The sequence below is a fragment of the Balaenoptera ricei genome, chromosome 14, assembly GCF_028023285.1.
Source record: "Balaenoptera ricei isolate mBalRic1 chromosome 14, mBalRic1.hap2, whole genome shotgun sequence".
Classification (NCBI taxonomy): Eukaryota; Metazoa; Chordata; class Mammalia; order Artiodactyla; family Balaenopteridae; genus Balaenoptera; species Balaenoptera ricei.
In genome coordinates, this window is record NC_082652.1 from 18585065 (window position 1) to 18598808 (window position 13744).

At 58.1% G+C, this 13744-nt stretch overlaps 1 protein-coding gene across 1 annotated transcript in view; it reads right to left on the minus strand.

The window, feature by feature from the left end:
• FAM222A (family with sequence similarity 222 member A) overlaps window positions 1-13744 on the minus strand; it is a 57739-nt gene that overhangs the window by 27636 nt on the left and 16359 nt on the right. The window contains exon 2 of the mRNA XM_059894164.1: window positions 335-467. Coding sequence (XP_059750147.1) covers window positions 335-416 — 82 coding nt within the window. The 5' untranslated portion in view covers window positions 417-467. The remainder of the gene's footprint in view (window positions 1-334; window positions 468-13744) is intronic.

A 13744-nucleotide genomic window follows, 5' to 3' on the forward strand; every position in this document is an offset into this window, starting at 1 on the left:
GCTGGGGTCGGGGCCATGGTGCTGGTAGTGGTCAGAGAAGGCTGCTGGGGAGAAGGTCACGCCCAGTGGCAGTCAGCCAGACCAGGGGAGTGGGAAGGGACCCCAGGGAGGCAGCACAGACTGGGCAAAGGCCTGGGAGAACACGGACGGTCCAAAGCAGGGTGGTGGTGGGCAGATGTGCCGGAGCGTGGACGGCTTTCCCCGCCTGGGAGCTGCCCTGCGAGGGCCCGAGGTGGGGAAAGCTTGGTGTGTCCAGGAGAGAGGCAGCCCCGTGGACTCGGGGTGGGCAGAGGAAGGGGCGGGGCTAGGGCCACAAGGAGGGCGTGTCACTCACACTTGCGCAGCTCCAGGCTCTTGGTCGGGCAGGCCAGGTGTTGGCCGGGGGCGTTCTGGGTCCTCTGCAGGCAGGCCAGCATGGCTGAGCGGGGGGCCCACGGCGGGGGGGGACGCGCTCTGCGGCAGGGTCCCTGTGAGGAGGGAGAGGAGGCGCTGGTCACCGGGGCTGCTCTGTGCCCACCTCCCCCCTCCCCACCCAGCCCTGCTCACTGTGTGGGCCGCCTCCTCCAGGGGGCTTCCCGACGCCCCCAGGCCTGCTCAGACCCTCACCCCCTCCGTGTTCCCCCAGCAGGCCGTCCTCCCAGGGGTGGTGGCCTCCAGCTCTCCTGTAACCGCCCGCCAGCAAATCCGTACCAGCCTCCCCGCCCCTCACCTTCAGCCCTGAGCTCATCAAGGGCAAAGACCCCATCTGGTCATCTTGGGAACCAACATGGACGGGTGCCCGGGAACGGCCAGTGGGCGAATGGGTGTCCCCACTTATTCAGGTGTTGGTCTGCCCTCACCCCCGGCCTGGAGACTTCTCACAGCGCCCCTGGAGGGGAGATGCCCGGAATGGTGTCCCCGGGAGAACCAGAGGTGACCTGTGCTGAGCCCTGAGCCCACCTGACCCCCTGACCGAGTTCCCTACCCCGAACGGAAAGGGCGGGGCCACCCAGGGCAGCTCTGCCAGGCTGGGGCGAGGTCCCCCATGGGCAGCAGCTCAGATGTGGCTCCAGACAGGTCCACGTGTGCTCACGCACCCAGATTCACACAGAAACGAGCATTTTTATCTTCACAGAACCCATTTTCCCGAGAACCCAGAGCCCCCGAGGGGCAGGGTGACACAGCCTGCCCTGGATGGATGGGGAGAGGGTGGGAGGTCTCCTGCCAGGGTCAGGGTAAGGAGAAGGCGGGCTCAACCCTGGACACTGCTGATGTCCGCCCAGCCTGGGCGCCCCCATGCCCACCCCCTCCCGCTCCCACGCCACCGCCACTGCCAAGGCCTGAGCCACCAAGCTGGGCTGGTTTGAAAACAGAAGAAAGTGGAGGAGAGGGTGTGTTGAAGGGGAAGAAAGAGAAGTTATTTAACACTAAACAGGTGTCTGGAGCCCTAAATTCTGCCGCTTTCTTCTAATAATGAAGTATTCACGAGGAAAAGCCTTTTTTCACTACTTTCTTAAGATACTAATTTCACAACAAGCTCCTTGTTACGGCGCAATTATTCCAATCTTGTATTTCCCCAAGACGGGTGCAGCCTCCTGTCTGTCCTGGACTCCCGGTAAATGAAAGACAATCACGTACCCACCTTTCATTATGCTCTATTTTACTTTCAGCAAAGGTAGCCTGAAAGAAATGATTTACTCTGAAAGGGACTTTTATTCAGTTTCAAAACCAATTTTCTCCTATTACTGTCTCAGAAAAAAAAAAAAAGAGAGAGAGAAAGTGGGAGGTGGATGGGGGAGGGTCGGTGGTTCTCATGTGCCACCCCGCCCAGTCGCCAGCCTTAACGCAGCAATGCAATGAAAGATCTGGTATCCACTTCCTGGCTTTGATTTCTGGTAATTTTAAAATATGCCATTACAATCAGGCAGAAATTATACAGTTTAAAAAGGGAATGAAGTAGGGCTATTGCAGGGATGAAAGCCCTTGACTGCGGGAACGAGGCGCCGCTCCCTGGGGACGCGGGCAGCGGGAGCGGGCCGTGCTAGGGTCCTTTGGGACACACCCGCACACATGGGGGCAGCCGGCCCCCCTGGACACCCGGGGACACGTGGACATGCTGCCCGCCACGCTGGGCCTCCACACGCATCCCGGACGTGCTCGCTGCATACGCTTTCCTGCAGGTGGGCACACCCCGTCACACCCTCGCCCACCCCGACCGACACGCTCCCCTGGCACCTCTCAGCACACGCGGGAGGTGCACGGACACGCACAATCATGTGCCCACCTGGAAGGTAAGAGGCCTGTGCTGACCCTGGCAGCCCGGCCCCTCGCCCCTACTCCAGCCCAGAGCAGCGGCCACTTCTTGCTGCTCTGATGCAGGGGTTAGGGGACAAAGGGGATAGCTGGAAAAGGCCAGCCAGCTGCAGGGCCCAAGCAAGCCCTCTCCCTCCACAGATGGGGAAACCCAGGCCAGAGGGAGGCAGCACTCTCCCCGGGGCCACCCAGCAGACAGTGACTGGGTCAACCTGCCCCCTCTCCACTGGGCTACACTGCTTCCCACAGGCTGGGGCAGCGCTGGGCCAGGAAGGAGGGAGGCCAGCCACCTGGCACACCGAGGAAACCTGGGCTGGAAGCCTGGAACCTCCCCTGCCCCAGTGCCTGCTGTGTGACCCCAAGGGAGCTACTGCCCCTTTCTGGCCTTGTAAAAGCATTTCCATGATCCTTCCCAGGTCATTTTTCTCCAGGGTCCTGGCCAAGCCCAGCCCCACTTTGGGAGGTCCTCCCCACCTCTGGCCTTTCACCAGGTGCTGGGGGCCCAGAAGCCCAGCCCCTCTCCAGCGCCCCCCCTCCCCAGGGGCCATGCACCCCAGCATGCTTTTCTGTTGAAAAGGGCAGGCTGGGACTGCAGTGCTAATCGGGTGAGGGGTAGGCTGCCTGTTCTGGGGCCTCTCTAGACCCCATCAGCTGCCCTCCCAGCAGGGCTCTGGTTTCCGAGTGCTCGGATGCTGGACGACCGGGCAGCTCCGGGAGCTGAGGTCACGTGGCCCAGCTCAGGGGGCCACAGAGGATTCCCCAGAGGGGACGGTATCCACGTGAAGGCCTCAGCTCAGCTTTTCTGGTGCAGCCACCTGGATCATTTCATCCCTCGCCTCTGGAGGACCAGCAGCCTAAGAGGCTGTCTTCACTTGGAGAGGAGCGATTTCTCTCTCTACACCCCCAATCCCCCCAACCCCCTGCCCATTCTCCCAGGAGCCCTGTGCCTGCTGCTGGGTTGGGGGGGCGGGTGCAGCGTGGGACACGGGCAGGGGCCAGTTCAGTATCATCCACATCATCTACAAACAAGACAAACAAAACAGAGCCCTCTTTTTGGCCATAAAAATTCTCTCTGGTCCCAGAGTAGAGCCTAACCTCCTTTACCTGGCCCTCAAGGCCACTATGACCTGTCCTCCCCGCCTCCCACCCCCATCTCTCCTAGCTCCCTCCTAGCGCTCCCTCCAGCCTGGCAGCCTCCCACCTCCAAACCTTTGCCTGTGCTGGTCCCTCTGCCTACAGCACCGCCACCTGATCCATTTTAACCCAGACTCTGGCTCCCCTCCTCTGGGCATCCCCCCTCACAGCCCTAATCACACAGAGTTGTAATTGCCAATTTTCATGTCTGTCTTTCTCCACTGGACTGTGAGTTTCTCAGGGGCAAGGACCGTGTCTTATTTGTCTCTTTCTCCCCAATGCCTGGCAAAGAGTAATCACTTAATAAATAGGTGTTGAATGAATGGCTAAATTAATGAATCAGTTATTGTCAGATGAAGTGATGGAGGCCCAGAGAAGCCAAGCATCATGCACAAGGTCACACAGCAAGCTTGGAGACAGGACTGGAGCAGGTGCCTACAACACTCATGATCTTCCCATGACCCACCCCCCGCCCCCCACCTGGCATCATCCCATCTGCAGAAAGCCAGCCCCTCAGAGCCCCCGCCCCAACTCATTACTCCCCCAGCCAGGGACCATCCTGGGAACGCTGCACATTCTGAAACCCTATCAGCAAATCGGGCTGTTTATAAGCCCAAGGTCTTTTGTGACTTTAATAATAAAAAAGGGGGGGAGGGGGGAAATGTCGCAAGCCTCAATGATTAGAATGCTTTGGCACCGTCCCTGACATGGGGGCTGATAAGACGCCTTATCTCGGAAGCACCCCTAGGAAAAGGTCCCCTCCACCAGATAACGCCCCCAGCTGTCGATATGGCCTTTCATAGCTGAGGATTTAGATAAAGCAAATGTGACAGGGGAGGGGAAAGAAAGGAAGGAACTTTCCAAGTCCGAGGAGGAACTGAGTCTGTGCTGCTCGCCTCGGCAGAACAATGCATAGCAGAAGGGTGTCTAAAGGCTGTCTTTTATTTTTATTAAAAGAACAGGGAATTGGGGCCTTTGGCCCTGCCCGCCTTTTGTCATCTCTCCCAGCCTGTCCGGCTGCAGAGGGTGTAGGGCAGCCACCCCCGCCACCCCCCACGCTGCCAGTGGGAACAGGGAGCTTGAAAATTACAATACGCACGTCAGTGCTAGTAACAGCAGCGCACATTTCCTGAATGCTCCCTCTGTGCCACGCCCCATGTGCATCCTGTCTGCTCTCTCACAGCATCCTCCTAGCAGCTGCTGTGGTGGGTTCTGTTTTTAGCCCCATTTCACAGATGAGGAAATGGTCACAGAGAGCAGAAGTAATCTGCCCAAGGTCACACAGCTTTTAGGTGGCAGAGCCCCAGGGTGTCAACCCGGCTCCACACTGTACGGCCCCCAGCCCTGGCTCCAGAAGCAAAGTCCCGCTTCTCCCCGGTGCCCACGTCTTCGGTTCTACTCCGGGAGGGGCTGGGGTCACAGACAGGGAGATGAGAGGAGGGAGAGGAGGAAGAGGGGCTCTCAGGAGTCCACCCACTCATCCCATACACATTCATGGAGGACAACGTGAGAGGCCTGCGTGAGCAGAACAGTACAGAGGTGGCTAAAGCAAGGCCCTGCCTCCAGGAGGGAACTGTTTCGAGGCAGCTGTCATTTACCCAGCCATTCACTCACTCGTTCATTCATTCAGGCAGCAAACACTCCCTGAGCATCTTTTGGGGGCCAGCCCCGTGCCATATGCTGGGAGTATGGAAATCGGTGAGAACATCCTGCCAAAACAGAATATCCAACCGGAAGCGACTGCCTACTCCCAAGGCCAGCCTGTTCAAAGTGGACTTCCCTGGCCTCTCCCTCCGGCCTCCAATGTTTCTCTGAAGTGGCAGGTGGGCAGGACTTTCCCCCATGTATCCTGTAGGTCAGCAGTCTGCCCCTCACCAGGCTGGGCTGGCCATGGAGCCCGTGGAATGCAGGGACGTACTTGGGCTCCACAGCAGGAGGCTGTGACCCTGTGAAGGCCACGAGCGGTGCCGCGGCCAGCCCCCGTCCTTCCCTCCTCCCTGGAGCTCCCTACTCTGGCCTCTAGGGCTCCACTCAAGGCCAAAGACCCGCTGTGGCTTGGAGGAGAAGGTCATGTGAGGCCTTCCCGGCGTCCAATGGGACTAGGAGTTCACAGTAGAGGGCCAGCCCCGGAGGCCTCAGGGTTGCACCTGCCAGGCAGGGGCCAGGCACCAGGGTTCTGATTGGCTGAGTGACCTTAAGGAAGCGACAGCCCTTCTCTGAGTCTCAGTTTCCCTTGCTGAACCCTGACAGGCAGTGGCCCAGCCGATTGTAGGAGGGCCTTTGAGCCTTTGAGGGGATGTTACCATGCGGTTTTCAAACACAATCCAGTGCACTAGCTTTGTGAAAGACACAGGGCTGAGTCCACACAGGGCGGGTTCCAGATGTAGTCTGTTCTTGAGGGATTTGGAATGTTGAGTCAGGAAGCTGGTAAAACCCAGCATGTTAAGTGCTGAGTGGACAGTCAGGGCTCTGAGTTCCCTAAAAATAGGCGAAGGAGAAGCCTGCTATTCCCAGGGCCTCACAACCTTCACGGGGAGGGGGCAGGAGTCCCCCCCACCGCCCCCCAGTTCTCACCTCCATCCCCAGTGCTGCACTTGAAGCCTTGCTCTCCTTCACCCTGTCCTGGCCCCAGAGCCTGCCCCCAAATGCAGGGAAGAATTTGAAGTAGAGGCAGAAGGCCAAGGGCCTGGGGAGGGGAATGAGCATTGGATTGAGAGCCTGGAAGAGCTGGGTCGGATCCTGGCTGTGTGGCCCTGAGTACCGCCTCCCTTCTCTGGTTGGGTCCCCACCACCATGAGCCAGGCCAGCACAAAGCCTCAGAAAGCTCAGTGCCCCCTAAACCACAAGGGGCAGGATTTGCCTGCCCTTGGCCAGGACAGAAGGGTGGAGGGGTCCTTGCCTGAGAGTGCCATAGGGAACCTGGGTGCACAGCCCTTCCCCAAGGACGGGCGGATCCACTGTCTGTCTGTCTGTCTTTCACTCCTGTCTCTATGGCTGTCGCTCACTCCATCTGCCTTCCTATCCTGGCGCTTCCCTTCTTCCTCCCTGCTGTCTCCTTTCTCACTCCCTTCCTGACCCCACTCTCCCCTACCCCTTCCCCCTCCACCCGCCCCAACTCTCTCTGCAAGGCAGACAGAGTAGAAGCCCTCCCCCACCCCCTCCTGCCGCTCCCTCCCCCATTCCTGTTCCAAGCCCGAGCCCGAGCCCGAGGCCTTCCAGGGGACCCTGTTAATAATTAAATGTTAATCTAAAAAGCAATTTGAGCTGCGGCTAGGCAGATCTGGTTAGAGATTACATTAGCATGGAGGAGGCGAGGGTAATTTTCTTTAACCCCTCTCCTGATCTCTCAAGCCCGGGAATCTTCAAGTCACACTGGCACTGCTGATTAAACTGGCGCAGGGCTTGGCTGTGGATAAAGGGGCCTGTGAAAAGTGATTATTTCCCACTGCCATTTGGGCTGCAGCACCAGAAAGGGGAGTCTCACTTTCTTTTTTTTAAGGTTGGGGTAGGGGGAGGGCACTGGCCCCTTCCAGAGGAGGCCTCATCAACCGCCAAGCATTACCGCTGCGTCCATCCCCACCCCCAGAGGCCGGAGGTCTCTCTAAAATGCACATCTGGCCACTGAGCATAGCCTGGCTGCCTCTGTTGCTAGGACAGAGATGCCGGCCTCCTGCCTGGGCGACAGCACCCCTCCACTTAATCCTCACTCATAGTTCCTAGCACCTTGTCTGGGCCCTACCCTGGGCAGACCACTGGAGCCACAGATGCTGGTGGCTCTGGGCTGCAGGGGAGGCCGAAGAGTGAACCACCAGCCACGAGTTCTGGATGGCGGGCAGCAGAGTCCAGAGGCGGGCATCCCTCAAGACATGCCTCTCACCTGCACACTTGCAGGCCTTTGCCCATGCAGTCCCTTCTGCTTGAAGCCCTTGAAATTCTACTCAGCATTCACCTGAAGCCCAGGCTCCTCAAAGGCTTCTTGGAGACACACGAGATGCCTGATAAATGTTTGATGAATAACTGGAGTGCCCCGAGCGGCTCTCCCCGACCCCTCCTCCATGGGTTCACGGTGCCATGACCAGTGCTTGTGAACAGTAGGCCCTCAGGAAACCCTCTCATGAAGGAAGGATGGGCGAGAGGCTGGCCCAGGGAGCTAGGGCAAGGCGGGATTAGGAAGTATCCGACTGGGACACAGGGCTGCGGGCTGGGGCGTGCGGCGGTACCCAGGCCCTTCAGCACCATGGCCAGCTCCCAGCACAGGCACCCTGGAAAGAGGGGCGGGGTGGAGCCTGGGAGCCTAATGATGTCAGTCGCCATGGGAACTACCTTGATGTTATCTGCCCTGGGCAGCGCTCCAACCTTCAGAGATGACTACGTGACAAATTAAGCACCTACTATGTGCCAGGTCCTGTGCTAGATGCTGAGGCAGATGCCAGGAGAGGGGTGTGTGCGTCAGAAGCGCAATTACAAGGCAGGGTGACAAGTGTACCCTTGATGGAGCCACCCTACCTAGCTTGGGGGCTATCAAGACAAAGGGACAGCCCCACTGACTCATAAGGAGGGTGACAGTATTGTGTCCCAGGCTTCAGAGCCAGATGCCTGAGCTTTGTCTCTTAACTAAATCCCAGCTTTATCCATTAAGTCTGGCCTTGGGCAAACGCCTCCACCTCTCTGAGCCTCAGTTTCCTCGTCTGAAAAAGGGGTTAATTCCTTACCACAGCTCAGTACAAACAAAGTGCTAGGGTCACAGTAGTAACTCCCTAAGTGGTAGCCGTTACTAGTATCATTTATGATTATTATCAACAGGTAAGTAGGAAACAGCCAAGTGAACAAGGCAAGGGGGAGGGGGTCCCAAGCAGAGAACTACACAGACAAGCTTATGGAGACCTGAAAGAAATCAGTGAGTGTGGAGAACCTGAAGCAGCTCTGGGTTGCCGGAGAAGACCGAGAGCATCCCGTCCTGGCCGGGCAGGGTCACCAGGACAGAGGGGACAGCGGCAGGGTCCCCCAAACCTCAAGGTGGGGAGAGCCGCTTTCTGTGGACACGTGCTGGGTCAGGGCAAGGAGAGGCTAACAGCAGGTGCTGGGTGCATGGGTAGCTGGGTGGCTCACAAAGGCTCAAAAGCCGCCCCCTCAGTGATGGGATGAGATGGGCAGTCACTGCCACCAGCAGCAGACCTGGCTGGCTCTATCCCAGAGGCCCCCTCCACAGTACCTAGGGAGTGAATGCGGGGCTCATTCGCATGAAAATGAACCTTCGGGAAGCCCTGGCTGGAGAGCAAAGCCCCCAAATCTCAGAACCCCTTGGCCAGTTTCCCTGAGAGCCAGCCCCCAAGGGGGCAAGTCTGGGGCGGGGTCCCATCCTACAAGTCATTTGTTCCTCTCCTAGTTCTGGCCTTGGCTCTTGAATGACAAAGTGGCAGTCACCTTCCAGCAAAAGGGTGGGGCGTGCGGTGAAGCCGGAATCAATACCAAATGTCATCAGTGCTGTGATGCTACTACAGTGGGGGCCGGGGGAACCCAGCAGAAAGGCCCCAACCCAGTATTTCTGGAGGGGGGCACGGACCCTTCCCAGAGGAGCAACATGGTACCAGATGACTCCAGGGATAACGGGTCTGGAAGAAGAAACACTGTGTGTAAAGGGCATAGGTAAGATGCACGGTAGAGCCAGGAAGGGCTGGATGTGCCCAGCCCTCCTCCCGCCTACTCCAGGTCCCTACATCCGCAGTTCAGCGTTAACCCAGCAACGGAGAAGGAGAAAATCTAATACTCAGAGCAATAATAGGAGCTCGTTTTTATTTTTAGTGTTCCCCATGGGCTCAGCACTTTACAGACATCACCTCATTTAACCCACCCCAGGCCTGGGAGAAGGAGAGAGATGATTACCATGGTGTGTGTACCCGTGAGGAAACAGAGGCCCGAGGAGGGGGAGGGGCTGGAAGAGGTGGGCCTGGGCCAGACGAGCATGAGGTTTAGACCCTGGGGGGAGGGGAAGAACGGTGGAAGATTGGGCCCTGGCAGGAACGGCCAGGAGTGCTTAGGAGAGAAAAGCCTAGGTGGGGGTGGCCGGTGAGGGCTAGTCTTTAAATCAAGGATCAACAGATGCTTCTGGGGGTCAGGCTGGGGCAGAAATCAGTAGAGCCTTCCAGGCAGGGGTGGGGGAACAGGACAGGACACTTGGGACCAATAAGAGCACAAACATAAAAGTATTAACCCCTGAGAGGCAAACCCCACTTCTGTGTGGGCCAGGTCTCCCCATTCTGCCCTTGCTGTGAGCGAGGCCGGGGATGCAGTGTCCCTAAGCCCTTCCCTGGTACGGGAGCTCCCTCTGTGTCATCTGGCCACAGGGCGCCATGATTTTAGTGCTGGGGTGCAGGGGCCAGACCACCTGGGTTCAAACCCCAGCTGGGCCAGAGCCTCCCCTACCTCTGGGGAGTTTGATTTTTCCTCTTTGTGCTTCTCTGCATTTACAATTTTTCTATGGTAAATATGCCATCATTTCTGTTTTCTTAAAAATAACTTTTCGGAAGGGATTTCAACCACTGACCACCTAGACACAAAGCTGGGGTGCTGTAAATTCACTGACTTGACAGGGAGACAGCGGCCAAGGAGGGTAGAGGTGGGTGGGGAGAGAGACAGGAGGAGGGGAAGGCATCGAAATCCAGGAGTGGAGAGACAGACAGATGGAAGCATATCGGGTCTAGCCCAGCTTCCAGCAGGTCCTGTGGACCACTCTTCTACAACAGGTCCCTGCTCCCACCATGCGCCCCATCACCTACAGGCCTCCACTCAGGCCCCTTCACTCCACACTCCACCCTGCAGGGGCCAGGCTGAGCTTTCCTATGTAGAACTCACTGCCTTCCCCACTCAAAACTCCCCCGCTGGCCTCCAAGGCATTTCTAACAATATCCTCTGCGGCCCTGCGTGTACCCCTTCCTCACTCCTTGCCCACTCTGTCACTCTCCCCTGGTGCACCTGGTCCTCTCAGCGGCCGACCCTGGTCTCACCCCAGGGCTTCTGCAATTACAGTTTTGTCTCTACCTAAATACTCTAGATCCAGTGCTCTCCCATAGAAATATAATGTCATTATAAATTTTCTAGTACCAACAGGGGGAATTATGTTTAATAATATATTTTATTTAATCCAATATATCCAAAATAGTATTACTTCAACATGGAATCAGTATTCAAAAATTACTAATGCGGTATTTTATGACCTTTTTTCCATAGTAACTTTTTGAAATCTGGGGTGGATTTCACACATAGAAGACATCTCAGTTCAGATGGGGCGGCACTCTCTGTGCCAGCTCCGTCCCCTCATTCACGCCTCAACTCAAACATCACCTCCGCCAAGAGGCCCTCCTTGATCACTCTGTCTAAGCTGGCAACCCTCTGCCCTGGCCACTATCCTGTCACCACTGTAGTTCCTTCACTGTCATTACCACTTTGAAATGATCTTATTGAGGAATGGTTTAGCATCTACCTCCTGTACTGGAGCACTGACTGCTGTATTTGCACACTGGGGCACATAGTAGGTGCTCAGGGTGAGCAGGTGGTAGGGGGTGAAGGTGGCAGCCTGGGGCCCTCATCTGCCTGCCTCATTCCAAATTCTACTCTCAGCGACGAGAGGCAGAGGCCTGTGTGTGTGCGCACATGTGGGGGGGACGTGCACACACACACGCACACATAAAGACCACCCCCCCCCCCCCCCCCGCTTCTGAAAAGCGGGCCCAGAAGATGGGCCTCCTTTCAAAATCAGCCCGGCGCAGAAAAACGGCTGTGACAGCACAAAGCCGAGATTGAATCAGCGACGGGGCCGATTGCCTGGTGACGGTTACAAATGATCTGATGTGGAAAAGACGGGATCAGATGTGTGCAGAACAACGGCTGCTCCGGCCCCTACACGCCAGACAATGGGCTGCTGGGCGGGCAGGCGAGCGGGCAGGTGGCTCCAGAAGCCCAGGCCGGAACGTGCCAATCGGTGCGGGGCCCAGGAGAGACTTGGCCGTGTCCCTGCACCGACTCACGTGAGGTCTGCTTGACCAGGATGGTCGTTCATGCCACGCAAGACCAGACCCTCCCCAAGTGCCCTACACCTGGGAAGGAGGGCCCCAGTGTGCAACCAAGTCCCCAGCTCTGGGCAGCTGGATGATGGCCAAATTTTTCATGATCAGACTTGTCATTTCCAAACACTTAGAAATATTACTTTTGTCATGGGGGAGGAAAAAGAACTTTCTTCCTACTTCTTGTACCCCACTGGCCCCCGGCTTCTGCTCTCAGAGCCAGGAGCTATGCCCCCTCCACACACAGCCACCGAAGCGGCGCCCACCTACCCCCAAGGGGCGGGGCAGGGCAGGGGTTTGAACCTCTGAGGGTGGAACTCCGTGGCTCTCAACCACCTCGTACTGAATGTCGTCCCACCTTGACCCTCTCCACAGCCCCCTGGGAGGAGGCTGGGTCCAGAAAGACTGCCTGGCTTGCCCAGGGGTGCACAGCCGGGAGGCGGCCGAGCCTGGGGCCTCACAGACCCAGCTCTAGTCTTCCCACTCTGAGGCCAGGCACAAAGCAGATGCTCAATAAATCCGCACTGAACAGAGGATACACTGGGGCCTTTCTTTCCCGACCACTCCTTGCATGCCCGGGGCTCACAGCTCTCCTCTCCGGTCATCTGCCCTGGCCCCTGGGGTCTCTCCCCTCCTTGTTTCACTGCACAGTTTACCACTTCAATCCAACAAACCCCTCTGCACGTCTGGAACACCCGGGCCCCCAGAGAACCGAGCGGGTGTTTGTCAAAGCAGGTGGGTGAGTGGCACATCGGATGGGAGGCCACGCGAGCCCCATCCCAAGCTGTGTCCTGGAGGCGCGAGGGCTGGGAATCCTCTGGAAGAGGGGGAGGGCCGCTTCCTCACAGGTCTGAGCAAGGGGCTGCTTCAGCTGGCAGCAACCACATGCTGGAGCCATGTCCCAGCCTTGAGCCCATCCTGAGAGGTGCGGGCACAGCCATGCCCCCCATGCTCCCGGGGGACAGAGGACAAGGGTTTGTCTGAGGCCAGCTGGTGGGGTGGGGGCATGAAGCTGGGTCTGCTGGACTCTTAGGCCTGTGGCAGGGCCATGCCAAGGGAGGGCTGGGATTCCAAGTGGGCACCCAATGTTCCACCAGCCACCCCTGGGGTGGGCACTGGGTCACCACCCTCAGGGGGCCACCATGGCCCTGAGTGGTGGGCGTGACTGTAGACCGAGGCTGATGCCAAATAACCTGAGGCCAATGAAGTTAACCCTCTACCACCACCACCAGGACAGCGTCCTGCTGGTCCTCACCGTCCAGACCTGCTAGACACTGCCCCCTTCACCCCTGACCAGTGGCATCCAGGAAGGGCCAAACAGCACCGCGGCTAAAGCGCAAACCCAGAACTGCTGTGTTTGAACCCCAGCCCTGCCACTTACCAGTGGGACTCTCTTGAGTCTGAGTTCCTTGGGGCCTCAGTTTCTCCATCTGAAAAATGGGGCTAGAAACGTCCCCTCCCTCACCCAGTTGTGGTGAGGACTAAGCCGGGTGATCAAGTACTGTCACTCGATCGGGGACAGAGGCTACTCTGTTGCCCTCTTAGCAACTTCAAATCCACTGCCCACTAGGTGCCCACCGTGCTGGCGATATCCACCCTCAGCTTTCACCGTCATGGACCAGAGACGAACGCAAGGGGCTTGCAGAGGTGAAGGGATTTGTCTGTGGTCCTGCAGGGCAGGGGGAGGGGGCTGGGGAGGCATCCTCAGCCCTGGCCTGGGGACCCTTGAGCCCCAAGATCTTAAGCCCCAAGTCCTTCCAGCACAGTTTCTCCTTCAACTCCCAGGGACAAGCCCCAGAGATGCCCAGGTGGGGGTGGGAGCGAGGGGATGGCTCCATTCACAGAGCCTTGCCTGGGCACCGGCTGTGCGCCAGGCTGTGGGGACCTGAAGAAGAATCAGACACAGCAGGGAGGATCCGGCGCACGCCCAGCAATCCCACCCCCGGGTCAGACGGAGCTTCGCGGGAGCCCAGAGAAGAGGGCTCATTCCCAGGACGAGCGGCTTCCCGGCAGAGAGGGCCCCTGAGCCCCTTGACTGCGTGCTCCAGGGGCAAGGGCAGCACCTGGCTCGGAGCCCAAAGGCCCCCAACAGGGGCTCCTCTGACGAGCCAGGCCTTGGAGGGCCAACTAAACGGTGTGGGGCTGGGAGGGACCCCTCCCCGTGGGCAGGTGCCAGAGGTAGTACTTTGCAGTCATTCACCTACCAAATCTCCTAACCTCCCTGCGGAAGGGACCATTATTATCCCAGTCTTCCAGGA